This window comes from Dama dama, chromosome 6, assembly GCF_033118175.1.
Source record: "Dama dama isolate Ldn47 chromosome 6, ASM3311817v1, whole genome shotgun sequence".
NCBI classification, from domain to species: Eukaryota; Metazoa; Chordata; class Mammalia; order Artiodactyla; family Cervidae; genus Dama; species Dama dama.
This window is the reverse complement of record NC_083686.1, coordinates 31293640-31312854: the sequence shown is the minus strand read 5'-3', so window position 1 is coordinate 31312854 and position 19215 is coordinate 31293640. Positions and strand designations below refer to the sequence as shown.

The following is a 19215-nucleotide window of genomic DNA, read 5'->3' as shown; positions in this document are numbered from 1 at the left end:
TCTTGAGATATTTCTAGATATGATGGCCTATCAGTTGGAATGTGTTTGATGCCTTATAGTCTCAGTAATTACTGGAGGCAGGAGAGAAAATAATTGCCAGTTGGAAATAGCATTCTGGAAGTACAGAAATAGGAATGGATTAATATGTAGCTTGAGAATATAGAATTTTGATCTCACTTGCTGAGTGTGGCATTGGGAACATGATAGTGTCAGGAAGCAGCATTGAGGGCAGATCTGTGAAAAAGGAATCCTTCTCTCACCCTTTCACTCTTCCCCAGGTTCGATCTGGAGTATCAGTGTCAACAAGACTTCAACAGTAACAGGAAATGGTTTTGGTCTGTGATCTCCATGGTCCTGACATTCCAGATGCAAACAAAAAGCTTCATGTGACCCTCTGGGCAAGAAGTAGGGCCTGAGACTGAATACATGCTGGAATTTTTGCTTCAGGCTACCGAGGGCTGCACATGCAGTGGTGAGATGGAAGGATGGCAATTGTTAGAACACGAATCTTTCTAACTTCTGTCAAGGAACAGATAGGGTTTTGGTTTAAAGCTTTGAATGGCTGACTTAGAAGCAAGATTTCCTTGGGTTTGTGAAGGAGGGGGATTATTCACCCACACTGAAGTGCAGTCATCTTTGATAGAAAATATGGAACATTACCTTGTGAAAAATGGTGGAACAGCATGTAAAAAGTTCTGAGGAAGAGAACTATAAACCAGAAAATCTTAAACAAAACCCTTTTCCCCTTTGGTTTTAAAAAACCAGGCAGGACTTTCTAAATACACAAGAATATAAGGAATAAGTAACTCTGAATACATCTCAGGAAAACAAACAATATCAACAGAAGTTCCAAGACAGACACAGTAACAAAATATTTATCAGATAAAAAGTTAATAAAATGAATTGAAAAAGTATGATAAAACACAAATTGCATCATTAAATCAATATAAATCTGAAACAAATGCTAAATGATATTGGAAATTATGGTCACAGACAAGATGTGCACATTGTCAACTTTGATAATATTACACTGATACTATAGCAAACTAATCTAAGATGTGATGTTTAAAGCACACTGATGGGACCTGGGGCCTCTTTTACGGAGTGATGTAAGTCAGAAAGAGGAAATTAAGCATCATCTATTAATATTGGAACCTAGAAAAAAATGTACTGGTAACCCCACTTGTACAATAGGAATAGAAATGCAGACATAGAGAACACACTTGTGGATACAGCCAGGGTAGCAAGGGTTGGGATGAACTGAAAGAGTAACACTGACATATATACACACCATGTGTAAAGTAGATAAAGCCAGTTAGAAGCTGCTGTGTAACCCAGGAAGCTCAACCTGGTGCTCTGGGGTTTCCTAGGTGGCTCAGTGGAAAAAAAAAAAAAAAAAAAAATTGCCTGCCAATGCAGGAGATGCAGTAGACTGAGGTTTGATCCCTGGGTCAGAAGATTCTCTGGAGAAGGAAATGGCAACCCACTCCAATAATCTTGCCTGGAGATTTCCATGGACAGAGGAGCCTGACGGGCTGCAGTCCATGGGGTCACAAAGACTCGGACATAACTGAGCAACACACACAGACACAGAGATGGGATGGGATGGGGGTCAGAGGGAGGCTCAAGAGGGAGGGAATATAAGTATACTTAAGGATGATTCACACTGTTGGACAGTACTAACCAATATGACATTGTAAAGCAATTATTCTCCAATTAAAAATAAGTTAAACTGAAAAGAGAGATACTGATAGGAAGTTAAGTGACTTTAGTGAAAAGCCATCCAATACTGAAAAAAATGAAATATTTTAAAAATTATTTTAATCTTTAACGTCAATGCTTATTTACAGATTTATGTAAAATTTTTAGTAAGAATTTATCTGCTATTAAAGAAATATTTATCCCAGCCTGGCAATTCTTTTAATTTTAATATAGTTTCTTTTTCCAAAGAATATATTTGTTTTATTTATATGAAATAGAATTACATAATAAATGTAATCTTTCATTATTGATAATTTATTTGTTTGTGATTACAGCTAATCACCATGTTGTAAAAAGTTCCTCCAGAACTTATTTATTTTATTACTCAAACCTGTGCCCTATTATTCAAAGTTTGCCTCACCAGTCTCCCAAGTCCTAGGCCCTGAAAACACCACTCTGCTCTCTGAATTTCTAGATTACATGTATAAGTGACATTGAATAATATTTGTTGTTCACTGTCTGACTTACTTCACTTAGCACAATGCCATGTTTTCATGAATGACAGTATTTCCTTTGTCCTATTTGCTGAATAATGTTCCTTTACATACATATACCACATTTTCTTTATTCATCCACTGACAAACACAGGTTTTAGTCATATCTTCATTACCATGAATCATGCTGCAATTAGCACTGGGGTGAAGATATCTCTTCCATATTCTGTTTTCATTCCCTTAGATATATATCCAGAAATGAGATTACTCAGTCTTACTGAATCAATTTCGCTGAAAGTTATTCAGTCATGTCCAATTCTTTGCTACCCCAGGATCTATACAGCCCATGGAATTCTCCAGGCCAGAATAATGCAGTGGGTAGTCGTTCCCTTCTCCAGGGGATCTTCTCAACCCAGGGATCGAACCCAGCTCTGCCACATTGCAGGCAGATTCCCTACCAGCTGTGCCCCAGGGGAAGCCCAAGAATACTGGAGTGGGTAACCTATTTCTTCTCCAGTGGATCATCTAGTAGTTCTATTGTTAATCTTTTGAGGAGTTCCCATACTAGTTTCCATAAGGGCTGTATCAAATTACATTCCCACCTGGAGTGCACTGGAGTTCCTCTTTTTCTACATCCTCACCAATACTTCTTAGACCTTGTATTTTGATGATGACCATTCTAACAGTTTCAAGCTGGTTTGAAACTCAGTATTCAAAAAACTAAGACCACAGCATCCAGTTCTATCACTTCATGTCAAATAGAAGGGGAACAATTGGAAGCAGTGGTAGATTTAACTTTCTTGGGCTCCAAAATCACTACAGACAGTGACTGCAGCCATGAAATTAAATAAAAGAAGCTTGCTCCTTGGAAGGAAAACTATGATAAACATAGACAGTGTATTAAAAAGCAGAGACATCACCTTGCCAACAAAGGTCCACATTGTCAAAGCTATGATTTTTCCAGTAGTCATGTATGAATGTTATTTTGTGCATGTGTGCTCAGTCAAGTCTGGCTCTTTGAGACTCCATGGACTGTAGCCCTCCCAGGCTCCTCTGTCCAGGGAATTTTCCAAACAAGAATACTTGAGTGGATTGCTATTTTCTACTCCAAGGAATCTTCTCAACTCAGGGATTGAACCTGCATCTCCCGTGGCACGTGCATTGACACATGGATTCTTTACCACTGGACCGTAAAGAAGGTTGAGCACCAAAGATTTGATGCTTTTAATTGTGGTGCTGGAGAAGACTCTTGAGAGTCTCTTGGACCACAAGGAGATCAAACCAGTCAATCTTAATGAAATCAGCTCTGAATATTCACTGGAAGGGCTGGTGCTGAGGCTGAAACTCCAATACTGTGGCCACCTGATGTGAAGAGCCGACTCATTAGAAAAAACCCTGATACTGGTGCAGATTGAAGGCAAAAGGAGAAGGGGGTGGCAGAGGATGAGATGGTTAGATAGCATCACCAACTCAATGGACATGAATTTGAGAAAACTTTGGGAGGCAGTGGAGGACAGAGGAGACTGGCATGCCGCAGTCTGTAGGGTCGCAGAGCTGGACACAACTTAGTGAATAAACAGCATCAACAACAATTTTAACAGGTATGAGGTGGGATTTTGATTTGTATTTCCTGATGCTTAGTGACTTGAAGCCCCTTTTCATGAACCTGTTGGCCATTTGCATGTTTTCTTTGGGAAAACACTTATTCAGTACCTCTGCTCATTTAAAAAAAAAAAATTTTTTTTGCTATTGAATAATGAGTTCCTTATATCGTTTGTACGTTAATCTCTTATCAGATGTATACTTTTCAAAGTGTTCTCCAATTTTGTGGATTCCCTTTCATTTTATAGATCATTTTGAAAGGGTAACAGGCAGGAAGGCCAGGGGTCTCCAAACAGAGGAAATAGGCTGCAAGTGCCAGACATTTTTTTCTCTCTTAAGCGGAAGGAGGAAACAAACCAGCGATATTTTTTTCTTCTCTATACAAATTTAAAAGGATGTTTCTCTTAAAATGTTGTGTTGCCATGACACCTGGTTTCACCTGAAGCTAACTATTCTCAAACCTTGAGTTAACCAATACATTTTTTTCTTATTGAAGTGTTTGTCTTAAGATATGTTAATTTACCCCAGACTCTGTAAATTCCGCCAAATGGCCTAACCTACTTACTCAGATATTGTTCCCCTAATCTATGTAAATGAAACTATTTGTTTGGGAATCTGCCCTTCTACAAGATTCAAGTCAATCATTTTATGGCCGGGGATGAATTATCTGGTGCCATTCTAAATTTTAAGACATTCCTTTCTTTTCATTAACAGACTGTGAGTGACTATATAACATACAGCTAAAGACTAGAAGGGGGGTACTCTTTCTACCCCCTTCTGATGCCTATGTCAGAAGCTTTCTCTATCTCCTTTATACTTTAATAAAACTTTATTACACAAAAGCTCTGAGCGATCCAGCCTCGTCTCTGGCCCCGGATTTAATTCATCTCCTCCGGAGGCCAAGAATCCCGGCGTCTTACCGTTTAGCAACAGCCTTTCAATTTCTTTTGCTGTGCAGAAGTTTTTGAGCTTGATACAGCCCCACCTATTGAGGTTTGCATTGGTTCCTTGTATTTTTGGTGTCCCAAATATCCCAAAATTTGTTTCTAAGACCCTTGTCAAGGAACTTTTCCTCCTGTTTTAAGATAGCAGCTTTATGGTTTCAGGTCTTTTGCTTAAGTCTTTAGTCTATTTCTAGTCAATTTGTGTAAGTAATGTAATATAGGGGTCCAAATTTCACTCTCCTGCATATAATTATTTAGTTTCCCCACTATTACTTATTGAATAGACAACACTTTTCCTATTGAGTATTCTTCATTTTTTTTTTTTTTTCCAAATATTTTTCAACTTTACATATGAGGGTTTGTTTCAGGCCTCTCAATCCTTTCCATTGGTCTGTATGTCTATTTTTATTCCAATGGCATCTTTTTTAAATTACTATAGCTTGGTAGTACAGTTTGAAATAAGAAGTGGGATGCCTCCAACTTCATTATTTCTTGGGATTGCTTTGGCTCTTTGTGATCTCTTGTGGTTGCATACAAATTTAGAATTTGTTTTTCTATTTCTGTGCCCCAGAAGGCTTTAGAAATTGGTTACTCAACCCATTCTTCTTTTTCTGCCAAGGAATTCTTTCTAGCTGAAAGTTCTCTCTCAGTGATGAGTAATGCTGGCTTGGGGATGATGCTGGTAAAATAAAACTGTCATCATTCTGTTCTTGTGTGATTTATCTCAGTTTTTTTTTTTGTTTTTTTTTTTTTTTGTTCTACTGTGTTGCTAAAATTTCTTACATGGTCTTTAGGGCACTCCCAGAAATTATTTTGTTCATGAATAGTGTCTAACTGTTGTTCTTTGTCAAGGAATGAGGAGGCTGGGGTCTTCTCTACCTCCATTTGGATCTCAATTTTCCTTCATTCTCTTTCTCTGGTTTTAATTTAAAATAAATCCAATATAAGAAATTTTTAACTAACAAATATAGTTCTATTTTTTAAGCAAATTCATTATATTATTTTCTATTTATAAATTAGCACAAGGAAATAACAGTTTTCTAAACTGTCATTAATTATAGCTACATGAGGAGAGTTGAGTGAGTTTTTATTTTTATTTACCTTTGTTTTTGTCATATTGCCTAAACTCTTTATAGTGATAATATCTACAATTTTTAAGAGGGTTATAAATAAAAGTACTATTATTAATAGAAATGTGTATGTTTTCAACAATAGCTCATTTTCTTTAAATAAATGTAGTATTTCTTCAAGGTTGTAATCTATCACCCATTAGTGGTAGGTGACAAAGTACTTCCACAACATTTAGGAAGCATAAAATAATCTAATTTGCCACTAGGTATGTGCTGGTGATTATGCAAAAGTTATCAATTAAAAAATTTATGAAACTGATTATTCTTCAAGAAACAAGATGCTCCTTCTTAGAAAAGAATATAAACTCTACTCACGAAGGGTTGTTAATAACTGCTTTCAAAGCATTAAGCAGATCTGCACTTGTCATTCTTTGCAAGTCTACTTCAACAGCTGCCCCTTTGGCTTTCATACGAGCAACATTATCATGCTGGTCACCAAACATAGGAATTCCAACCATAGGGACCCCGTGGTAAATAGCTTCATAGATCCCATTGGTTCCACAGTGAGTGATAAAAGCTCTGGTTTTGGGATGACCTAAAAATTAAAAAAAAAAAAAAAAAAAAATTATTCTAAGTTGTAAGAATGTCAGAAACAGAAAATCATGATACCTTCATAAATCATTAATTATATTAAATGACATCTTCTATATAATTCTGTGCCATGAGGCCTCATACAAATTCTAATAGGCTCCAAAGAAAGCAGCAATTAATTAGTCCAGGCTAAGAATAATTAGCATAATTATAATATATACATAAGCGTGTGTGTATATATATATATATATATATATATATATGCACAATTTGGGGGGTCTCCAAAATCACTGCATATGGTGATTGCAGTCATGAAATTAAAAGATGCTTACTCCTTGGAAGGAAAGTTATGACCAACCTAGAGAGCATATTAAAAAGCAGAGACATTACTTTGCCAACAAAGGTCCTTCTAGTCAAGGCTATGGTTTTTCCAGTGGTCCTGTATGGATGTGAGAGTTGGACTCTAAAGAAAGCTGAGTGCTGAAAACTTGATGCTTTTGAACTGTGGTGTTGGAGAAGACTCTTGAGAGTCCCTTGGACTGCAAGGAGATCCAACCAGTCCATCCTAAAGGAGATCAGTCCTGAGTGTTCATTGGAAGGACTGATGCTGAAGCTGAAACTCCAACACTTTGGCCACCTCATGCGAAGAATTGACTCATTGGAAAAGACCCTGATGCTGGGAGGGATTGGGAGCAGGAGGAGAAGGGGATGACAGAGGATGAGATGGCTGGATGCCATCACTGACTCGATGGACATGGGTTTGGGTAGACTCCAGGAGTTGGTGATGGACAGGGAGGCCTGGCGTGCTGCGATTCATGGGGTCGCAAAGAGTCGGACACGACTGAGTGACTGAACTGAACTGAACTGAAGTATAATTAGTGATTATAGCATGTAAGTCTTTCTAGAGACAATTGAGAAGTTTCCTGCAGAATAAACGATGAAGAGTATTTGTCATTTGACAAGCTGTTGGAGGTAGAACATATCAATAAAAAAGAATGGAGGGACTGAAGAAACCAAATATTTTTGTTAGTGGGAAAATATTTTTGTTTTTGGGAAAGGGGTGGTGAGATGTACAGGGTTTCACTACCAGAATGTTAGCATCAGTTCAGTTCAGTTCAGTTCAGTTCAGTTCAGCTGCTCAGTCGTGTCCAACTCTTTGCGACTCCATGGACTGCAGCTCGAGTCAAGCTCTCACATGCATACATGACCACTGGAAAAACCATAGCCTTGATTAGACGGACCTTTGTTAGCAAAGTAATGTCTCTGCTTTTTAATACGCTGTCTAGTTTGTTCATTACCTATCTTCCAAGGAGTAAGCATCTTTTAATTTCATGGCTGCAAATACCATCTGCAGCGATTTTGGAACCTCCAAAAATAAAGTCTGCCACTGTTTCCACTGTTTCCTCATCTATTTGCCATGAAGTGGTGGGACCAGATGCCATGATCTTAGTTTTCTGAATGGTGAGTTTAAGTCAACTTTTTCACTCTCCTCTTTCACTTTCATCAAGAGGCTTTTTAGTTCCTCTTCACTCTCTGCCATAATGGTGGTGTCATCTGCATATCTGAGGTTATTGATATTTCTCCCAGCAATCTTGATTCCAGCTTGTGCTTCATACATTCCAGTGTTTCTCATGATGTATTCTGCATATAAGTTAAATAAACAGGGTGACAATATACAGCCTTGATGTACTCCTTTCCCTATTTGGAACCAGTCTATTGTTCCATGTCCAGTTCTAACTGTTGCTTCCTGACCTGCATATAGGTTTCTCAAGAGGCAGGTCAGGTGGTCTGGTATTCCCATCTCTTTCAGAATTTTCCACAGTTTATTGTGATCCACACAGTCACAGGCTTTGGCATAGTCAATAAAGCAGAAATAGATATTTTTCTGGAACTCTCTTGCTTTTTTGATGATCCAGCAGATGTTGGCAATTGGATCTCTGGTTCCTCTGTCTTTTCTTTAACCAGTTTGAATATGTGGAAATTCACAGTTCATGTATTGTTGAAGCCTAGCTTGGAGAATTTTGAGCATTACTTTGCTAGTGTGTGAGATGAGTGCAGTTGAGTGATAGCTTGAGCATTGCCTTTCTTTGGGATTGAAATGAAAACTGACCTTTTCCAGTCCTGTGGCCACTGCTGTATTTTCTAAATTTGCTGGTATATTGAGTGCATCATAGAAAAATGCTATAGCAATTGCATGTGTACTCTGTTTAAGCATTTGACTCTATAGTAATAGAGAGCCAATTGTATTATAGATCATGAAATTTTTTGCCAGATTTTTTTTTTTTTCCCCATACAGTTGTAGTAGGCAAAAGAGAAGAGAAGTGGGATGAAATGGATGAAGAATCAGGAGGTTTTTGCAATATTCTATACAAAAGTTAATGGGAGCCTGATATAAAGATACTTTATTTGACTTTGATTCTGAGGAGGGAAAGACTATATCATAAATGAGAGAATTATAAATTCGATATTTGTGTTACAGTTTGACAAAGATCCTTGACCAAAGTCTAGTCAGACTTCCCTGAACTCTTCTCCACTAGAATTTGATTTTGGGTCTCCTTTATCTCTGCATTGCAAGCACTCTACTAAGTCAGTTTAACAGATCAGTCTTGATGTCTGACCATCTTTTACAGTTGTCACCTCTTCTTTCACTATCCCCCAAGTGATATGTGATGACCTTAGCATACCTTCAGTGAGAATCTAATTAGGTTAGTTTTGCTAGGCTGTTTCTTTGCACCTGACATTTCCTCTTTCTAATTTTCCATACAGTGAACTTCCACTCACAATGCTCTTTTGTGATAAATTCTCCTCTTTTCTTTTCTGCATTCAGTGTTGAATCCAGGCTCTCTGTCATATTATAAAAGTCCATTTCACTAATAACTATATTGATCATGATGGTTTTGAAAAAAGTTTGCCTTAGTCTTTAAAAAGTGTCAGGAATAATCTGTTCTTCAACAAACTCCAGAGGAAATGTGAAGAAAGCATTAGTTTTTTTTTTTATTATTATTATTTTAAATACAAATTTGTTGGATTTATCTGTTATTAAGCAATCATTCACATTATCCCTCATTCAGCTCTATTTTACTTTCTTTGGTCTTACCAAGAAGATCATTCTGAGGAATCCATTTATATAGTCGGGTGTTGGCTCCTAATGTTTCTGGTTTCTTTCCTGTGTACCTCCACAGAACCTATTAAGATAAATGTCATTATTAGAAGGTTTTTAGAATCACATCCTGTCAAAAGAAGGCAGTTAACCTAGGATTAATCAGGTCTGATGCCTTCAGGTAATACACAAGCAAACTGAGGCCCTAAGTGATTAGGTAATGAATGTTTTTAAACCATTGACACTACAACCATATTTTCTAAGGTTTGCAACAATCCTAGTCAATAGGTTATCGTCCTTGGGTTAAATCTAACTTGTAGATGAAGAAAAATGACAATCTGTATCTGAAACAACTATATACTGGTATTACTAGGCTACTCTGGTAAAGGGGATTTTTGAAACAAAATTTTCAGAGGCAAAGGGGAGGGTTATTATTTACCTCTTTGATCTTTTTTTAATATAGTTACTAGTAACAGAGACTCATATAGTAAAATATTAGTAATGATATTTTTCATTTTAAAGTATTGTAACTATTGAGTCTGGTGGCATTAAAAGCATCCACAATGGTGTGTAACCATCAACTCTAACTGCACACTGAATATTTTCATCATCCCTCATGTCAGTTCTGTATCATTAAATAACTCCGTATTCTTCTCATACCCTAGCCCCTGATAGCTTCTCTTCTACTTTCTGTCTCTATAAATTTGATTACTTGAGGTAACAAGTACAAGTGGAACCATGCAATATTTGTCTTCCTCTGAATTAGCATTATTTTATTTCAGGGTTCATGCATGTTGCAACATATCAAAATTCCCTTTCTTTTTTAAGGTTGAACAATGTTTCATTATATATGTGGGTTCTTAGTCACTCAGTCATGTCCACCTCTTTGCGGCCCCATGGACTGTAGCCCACCAGGCTGCTCTGTCCATGAGGATTCTTCAGGCAATAATACTGGAGTGGGTTGCCATGCACTCCTCCAAGGGATCATCCCAACTCAGGGATTGAGCCCAGGTCTCCTGCATTGCATGTGGATTCTTTACCGTCTGAGCCACCAGGGAAGCCCACATACATTATACATTATATATACATTATATACATTATATATATAATACATTATATATACATTATATACATTATATATATAAAATGTACATATACATTATATATATATACACACATATATATGTATATATATACATATGTATTTTAATATATATATATTTATACATATACATTATATATATATACATGTGTATATATACATATATATACATATATACATTATATATATACATTATATATATATATATATATATAAATTGCAAAGCAGAAATAGAGACACAGGCATAGAGAACAAATGTATGGATACCATATTGACATGTATACACTAGTGATACTATGTATAAATTGACATATATACACTAGTGATACTATGTATAAAATAGATAACTAATGAGAACCTATTATAAAGCATAGGGAACTCTACTCAATGTTCTGTGGTGACCTAAATATGAACGAAATCCACCAAAAAGGGATATATGTATATATATAGCTGAATCACTTTGCTCCACAGTAGAAACTAACACAGCATTGTAAAGCAACTATACTCCCATAAAAATAAAAATAAATAAATAAACAATATTAACCCTCAGAAAATTTAAAAAAAAATTATTCATCCATACATTTTGCTATCATGAATATTGTTGCTATGATTCAGTTCAGTTCAGTTCAGTCTCTCAGCCTTGTCCGATTCTGTGCGACCACATGGACTGCAGCATGCCAGGCCTCCCTGTCCATCACCAACTCCCAGAGTTTACTCAAACTCCTGTCCACTGAGTCGGTGATACCATCCAACCATCTCATCCTCTGTCATCCCCTTCTCCTCCTGCCCTCAATCTTTCCCAGCATCAGGGTCTTTTCAAATGAGTCAGTTCTTCGCATCAGGTGGCCAAAATATTGGAGCGTCAGCTTCAGCATCAGTCCTTCCAGTGAATATTCAGGATTGAGTTCCTTTAAGATGGACTGGTTGGATCTCCTTGCAGATCTCCTTGCAGTCCAGCGCACTCTCAAGAGTCTCCAACAAAACAGTTCAAAAGCATCAATTCTTCAGTGCTCAGCTTTCTTTATAGTCAAGCTCTCACATCCATACATGACTACTGGAAAAACCATAGCTTTGACTAGATAGACCTTTGCTGGCAAAGTAATGTCTCTGCTTTTTAATATGCTGTCTATGTTGGTCATAGCTTTTCTTTCAAGGGGCAAACATCTTTTAATTTCAAGGCTGCAATCACCATCTGCAGTGATTTTGGAGCCCAAGAAAATTAAGTCAGCCACTGTTTCTACCATTTCCCCATCTATCTGCCATGAAGTGATGGGAGCGGATGCCATGATCTTAGTTTTCTGAATGTTGAGTTTTACGTCAACTTTTTCACTCTCCTCTTTCACTTTCATCAAGAGGCTCTTCTGTTCTTCTTCACTTTCTGCCATTAAGGGTGGTGTCTTCTGCATATCTGAGGTTATTGATATTTCTCCCAGCAATTGATTCCAGCTTGTGCTTCATCCATTCCAGCATTTCTCATGATGTACTCTGCATATAAGTTAAATAAGCATGGTGACAGTATACAGCCTTAATGTACTCCTTTCCCTTTTTGGAAGCAGTCTGTTATTCCATGTCCAGTTCTAACTGTTGCTTCCTGACCTGCATACATATTTCTCAAGAGGCCGGTCAGGCGGTTTGGTATTCCCATCTCTTTAAGAATTTTCCAGATTTTGTGGTGATCCACACAATCAAAGGCTTTGGCATATTCAATAAAGCAGAAGTAGATGTTTTTCTGGAACTCTCTTGTTTCTTCAATGATCCAAAGGATGTTGGCAATTTGATTTCTGGATCCTCTGCCTTTTCTAAAACCAGCTTGAACATCTGGAAGTCCATGGCTCATGTACTGTTGAAGCCTGGCTTGGAGAATTTTGAGCATTACTTCATTAACATGTGAGATGAGTACAATTCTGCAGTAGTTTGAGCATTCTTTGGTATTGACTATCTTTGGGATTGGAATGAAAACTGACCTTTTCCAGTCCCGTTGCCATTGCTGAGTTTTACAAATTTGCTGGCATATTGAGTGCAGCACTTTCATAGCACCATCTTTTAGGATTTGAAATAGCTCAGCTGGAATTCCATCACTGCCCACCCCCCCACCCCCCTTTGTTAGTGGTGATGTTTCCTAAGGCCCACTTGACTTCACATTCCAGAATATCTGTCTCTAGGTCGGTGATCACACCTTGTGATTATATGTGTCATGAATATCTTTTTCGTATGGTTTTTCTGTGTATTCTTGCCACCTCTTCATAATATCTTCTGCTTCTGTTAGGTACATACCATTTCTGTCTTTTATTGTGTCCATCTTTGCATGAAATGTTTTCTTGGTATCTCTAATTTTTCTGAAGAGATCTCTAGGCTTTCCCATTCTATTGTTTTCCTCTATTTCTTTTCACTGATTACTGAGGAAGGCTTTCTTATCTCTCCTTGCTATTCTTTGGAACTCTGCATTCAAATGGGTATGATTATTGATGTGCAAATATCTGTTTTAATCCCTGATTTCCATTCCTTTCAATACAAGGACCAAGATTAGGATTTCTAGATTATCTGATCCTATGTTTAACTTTGCAGAAACCACAGGAATGTTTTCCACAGCAGATGCATCATTTTGCACTCCTAGTAGCAGTACACCAAGTTCCATTTCTCTACCAACATGTTGGTAGAGAACCAACACTTGTGATTTTCTTCCCACCAACACTTGTTACCAGCTTGTTACCAATTTACCAACTTGTTACCACTTCTCACCAACACTTGTTATTTTCCTTTTTTTATATTTTCTTTTCTGATAATAGCTATCTTAATGAGTGAAGTGTTACTTCTGTGTGCTTTTGATTTGCATTTCCGTAAAGATAAATGAGCTTCTTTTCGTGTACTTTTGACCATTTGTATCTTCTTTGTAAAAGTCTATTCAACTACTTTTTCACTTTTCAGTTAGATTTTTGTTGTTGTTGTCATTGTTATTGAGTTGTAGCAGGATTTTTTTTTATGTATTGTGCACATTCATTCCTTCTCAGATATATAATTTGAAAAGGTTTTCTCCAAATCTGCATATTTTATCTCACTTTCTTAATAGTATCTTTTGCTGCACAAAGTTCTTAATTCAAAGAAGTCTGATTTGTATATTTTTTCTTTCTGCTTTTGCATTTGGTGTCTTACCTGTGAAATCATAGCACAATCACTGTGGTGAAATTTTCCTTTAGGGTTTTCTTGTAAAAGTGCTGTTGTTTTACTTCAAAAGTCTCCGATGGATTTTTGACTTGATTTTCTGAATATGTCATAAGGTGACCATCCCATTTGCTTCCTTTGCATGTGGATTCAAGGTCTTCTCTGCTAGTCTTCTGGTTATCCCCATTAATAGTTAATGAGAGCAATAAATTACTGCTCTTTGGTATGCCAGAGGAAAGAAGTGAGCTCAGGGTCTTCCTACTCTGCCATCTTGGCTGCGCTTCTATCTAGATTTTTATAATCCTTTTCATATCTATAAAACCATTAGTAATATCTCTAGGTTCATTTCTGATTTTTATTATTTTCATTTATTCTGTTTTTCCTTTTTTCCAGTTTAGCTCATGTTTTGATAATTTTGCTGATCTTTTCAATGAAGTAGCTTTCAGTTTTATTGATTTGCTGTTTCTTTTAACTTTGTTTATCTCTGTGCTAATCTTATTTCCTTCTACCAGCTTTGGGTATAGTTTGATTTCTTTTTATAGTTCTTTAAGGTATAATATTAGGTTATTGGGTTTAGGTCCTTCTTCATTTTAAAGGTAAGCACATTTACATATAAATTTCCCTCTGATCCCTGCTTCCTCTGCATCTCTTGTTTTGATCTCTTCTGTTTCATTAATTTAAAAACTATTTTTAATTGTTCTTGGGATTTATTCTTTGACCTATTCTTAACTTTAAAACATACAAAAACTCTGCTCCTTAATATCTGCATCAAAGCCTTTCTGTAATTGATGTCATAAATTACATATTTAATCAGTGTTCTTAATTATATAAATTAATAATCATTTTTAAATTTTTTTAAAGTATTGAGAAAATTTTAAAAATTTGGACTTACAATCAAAAGTCCAGGAAAAACAATGACTTTTGCTTTGTCCTGTTTGTCTTTTTCTTTTAATACTTTTTTTGACCACCATCTGACAGGTGGGAGGGCTTCCCTTGTGGTTCAGCTGGTAAAGAATCCACCTGCAATGCGGGAGACCTGGGTTTGATTCCTGGGTTGGGAAGATCCCCTGGAGAAGGGAAATCCTTCTGCAGGGAAGAAGATGCCCTGGAGAAGTGCTACCCACTCCAGTATTGTGGCCTGGAGAATTCCATGGATTGTATAGTCTATGAGATCGCAAAGAGTCAGATACAACTGAGTGACTTTCACTCACCACCAAAATTAGAATGATACCAGCTTTTAAAATTACCTTCACTTTTACCTTTACTGAAGCTATTTATTTCTTCATGTGGTTTGTGTTACTTTCTGGCAGCTTTTCCTTTCAGCCAAAAAGAGTCCAGTTTGCATTTTTTTATTGGCAAAGTCTAGTGGTAATAATGTAGCCCAACTTTTGTTTTTCTGGTAATGTCTTAATTTCTACCTCACCTTTGAAGGAAATTTTGCCTGATAAAATTCCCAGTTAATGCTTTTTTTTTTTTTTCCTTTCAGCAGTTTGAATTTATCAATCTACTGCCTTCTGGATTCCAGGGTTTCTGATGAGAAATCTGATGATCACCTTAGCGAAAATATCTTTTATGTGATTAATTACTTCTGTCTGGGCTTCCTTGTTGGCTCAGATGGTTAAGAATCTGCCTGCAATGTGGGAGACCTGGATTCGATCCCTGGGTTGGGAAGATCCCCTGGAGGAAGGCATGGCAACTCGCTCCAATATTCTTGCCTGGAGAATCCACATGAACAGAGGAGCCTAGCGGGCTACAGTTCATGGGGTCACAAAGAGTTGGACACGACTGAGCGACTAAGCACAGCACTTTCATCTAGCTTCTTTCAGGATTTCCTCATTGTCTTCGACTTTTGACAGCTTGATTTTAATATGTCTTTGTATAGATATATTTGATTTTATTCTATTTGAAGTTCTCTAAGCTTTTTGACTATCACACAATTGCACTCATCTCACACGCTAGTAAAGTAATGCTCAAAATTCTCCAAGCCAGCCTTCAGCAATACGTGAACCAAGAACTTCCATACGTTCAAGTTGGTTTTAGAAAAGGCAGAGGAGCCAGATATCAAATTGCCAATATCTGCTGGATCATCAAAAAAGCAAGAGAATTTCAGAAAAACATCTATTTCTGATTTATTGACTATGTCAAAGCCTTCAACTGTGTGGATTACAATAAACTGTGGAAAATTCTGAAAGAGATGGGAATACCAGACCACCTGACCTGCCTCTTGAGAAACCTGTATGCAGGTCAGGAAGCAACAGTTAGAACTGGACATGGAACAACAGACTGGTTCCAAATAGGAAAAGGAGTACATCAAGGCTGTATATTGTCACCCTGCTTATTTAACGTATATGCAGAGTACATCATGAGAAATGCTGGGCTGGAAGAAGCACAAGCTGGAATCAAGATTGCTGGGAGAAATATCAATAATCTCAGATATGCAGATGACACCACCCTTATGGCAGAAAGTGAAGAGGAACTAAAAAGCCTCTTGATGAAAGTGAAAGAAGAGAGTGAAAAAGTTGGCTTAAAGCTTAACATTCAGAAAACTAAGATCACGGCATCTGATCCCACCACTTCATGGCAAATAGATGGGGAGACAGTGGAAACAGTGTCATACTTTATTTTTTGGGGCTCCAAAATCACTGCAGATGGTGACTGCAGCTCTGAAATTAAAAGACGCTTACTCCTTGGAAGGAAAGTTATGACCAAGTTAGATAACATATTCAAAAGCAGAGACATTACTTTGCCAACAAAGGTCTGTCTAATCAAGGTTATGGTTTTACTAATGGTCTTGTATGGATGTGAGAGTTGGATTGTGAAGAAAGCTGAGCACCGAAAAATTGATGCTTTTGAACTATGGTGTTGGAGAAGACGCTTGAAAGTCCCTTGGACTGCAAGGAGATCCAACCAGTCCATCCTAAAGGAGATCAGTCCTGGGTGTTCATTGGAAGGACTGATGCTGAAGCTGAAACTCCAGTACTTTGGCCACCTCATGCGAAGAGTTGACTCATTGGAAAAGATGCTGATGCTGGGGGGGATTGGGGGCAGGAGGAGAAGGAGACGACAGAGGATGAGATGGCTGGATGGCATCACTGACTCGATGGGCATGAGTTTGAGTAAACTTCAGGAGTTGGTGATGGACAGGGAGGCCTGGTGTGCTGCGATTCATGGAGTCAGAAAGAATCAGACATGACTGAGCGACTGAACTGAACTGGACTGAACTGAAGCTCTTTGAATTTTTAGATTCATGATCTCTTTCATTAAAATATTTCATGCCATTATTTCTTTAATATTCTTTCTACCCATTTCTCTTTTTCTATAAGTACCACAATTTTTGTGCTCATTCATAGGGTAGTATCCCACTCTTATTTTAGGGCTCATTTTTCTTCATTTGTTTTTCTTTCTAGTCCTCCAATTTGATAATTTCAATTATCCTTTCTTCAAGTTTCCTGATACTTCTGCATGGTCATGTCTGATTTGGAACCACTGATGTGAATTTTTCATTTTAATTATTGCAATTTTTAACTCCAGAATTTTTTGTTCTTTTAATTTCCCCCTGTATCAGTATTTTACTTCATTTCTACTTTGTTTCCTTCTCTTTATTATTCTCTTTCTTTAGCTCTCTGTGCATCTTTAAGACAGTGGTTTTAAAGACTTTTTTCCAGTGATTGCAAAATCCAACTTTCCTGAGGAATAATTTCTCTCAATTAATTTTGTTCTTTTGATTGAAACATATTTTATCTATTTTTTTATCTTGCTGTATTTGTTGAAAACTGTACTTTTGACTTTTTATAATATACTAATTCCAGAAATCAGATTCACCCTTCTTCTTAGTATCTGATTTTTGCTGTTGTTGTTGTTGAAGAATTTATCTTTTCCAGGAATCAGGCTATGGTTAAAGCCTTAGAACTTTAAGGGCTTTTCAGGACTTTTATGAACCTGATTCTTTCCCTGGATATGAACACAGCTTTTTAAATTTTGCTGTATGTGAGTTTTTTTAAACAGCTTAATTCTTTAATGTCTGATCCTCAAATTAAGAAAAAAAAAAGGGATACAATTTTTAAAAATAGTGCTGATTTTTTTTTTAATTTCTTCAAATAAGCTGGACTTTATTTATTTATTTATTTATTTAATTTTTTGGCTATACTTTGAGGCACACAGGATCTTAGTTCCCAACCAGGGATGTAACTCATACTCCCTGATATAAACTGCCAGGAAAATTTCCAGGAGGAAATCTTTACAATAACAATAATCTCAACTATTGACTGGTGATTGTGTGCTAGACAATGTGGTAAGCACTTTCATATGTTGTCTCTTTTTATTCTCCATAACAAGTCTATGAGCGAGGCATTATTTGCACATTTTATTTATTTATTTATTTTTTCCATCTGGCAACATATATTCAACATGCTACATAAAGTATAATTTCCGTTTTATTGTCTTTTCAGAGAAACCAATATTTCTTCAGTCTTTAAGGACTTGGATCCTTACATGGGCTTTGGTGGAGGACGTGGGGCAGCACCCGCAGGTCTAAATCGGGGTGGAGGTGTTTGGTCCTTCCGGGCTTCCCGAGAGCGATTCTTGACTACCTTGCTGTGAATGGCACAACTCACGCAGTAATGTAGTTTCACATTTTATATATGAGGAAAACTTCAAACTAGAGTTTATCTAATTTTCTTGAGCCAGGATTGAAACATGATCTATATCACTCTAAGCCCATAATCTTAACTCAGTGAGTGAGCAAGTAAGTCTTTTGAGTCTGAATGCTGTCATTTGTCCTGTTTTTTTTTTTTTTTTTAATAGACTGTTTTTTTAATCAGACATGTTCTGATTTTTCATGGATCACAATAGTTCCCTTCTATGTATGAACTCAACATCTAAAATAACCATTTTTGCTCTAAGTGCTAACAAATTTAAGGCTCTACTTTTGGAAAGCGTCCACCATTTGAAAGATGGTACTAATAAGTGGACCTGAATAACTGAATCTTCTTACCTGAATCTTCTTAAATGTGTCAAAAGTCTCCAAACACCCCACTCATTGCATTAATCTCTAGATATATGTTTATTCTAATTATACTTTATCATAAAGGTTAAAACATATAAGCTTCTGATAATGGGATTTGAAATAATTGTGGCCATTATGTGAGACTACAGCTCAGTGATCAAGGGCACTAATCAGCAATAAAGAACCTCAATATGTGGAGAATAAGGTCTTTATTGCCCATTATGGTGCCACTAAATTATACCAAGTACACAGGCATGCTGACAGCCAGCAGGTTGGATAATGGAGGTTTTGAAGCTGGTGCTGTGTTAAAGGGCTGAAATGACCAAATTAACTACAGTTTACCAGTTTGGCTTTATCCTGCAAGTTGCAAGTACTCAGAGTTCCAATATGGTTACTTTAGACAGCTTCTTTAAAAAAAAAAAAAATTTATTGGCATATAGATGATTT

At 36.8% G+C, this 19215-nt stretch overlaps 1 protein-coding gene across 2 annotated transcripts in view; it reads right to left on the bottom strand.

The window, feature by feature from the left end:
• Positions 1–19215, bottom strand: part of LOC133058534 (UDP-glucuronosyltransferase 2C1-like) — a 45746-nt gene that overhangs the window by 630 nt on the left and 25901 nt on the right. For both annotated transcript variants that reach the window (XM_061145238.1, XM_061145237.1), the window contains exons 4-5: positions 9500–9587; positions 6187–6406 (exon numbers count right to left, since the gene is read on the bottom strand). In XM_061145238.1, the coding sequence (XP_061001221.1) occupies positions 6187–6406; positions 9500–9587 (308 nt within the window). The remainder of the gene's footprint in view (positions 1–6186; positions 6407–9499; positions 9588–19215) is intronic.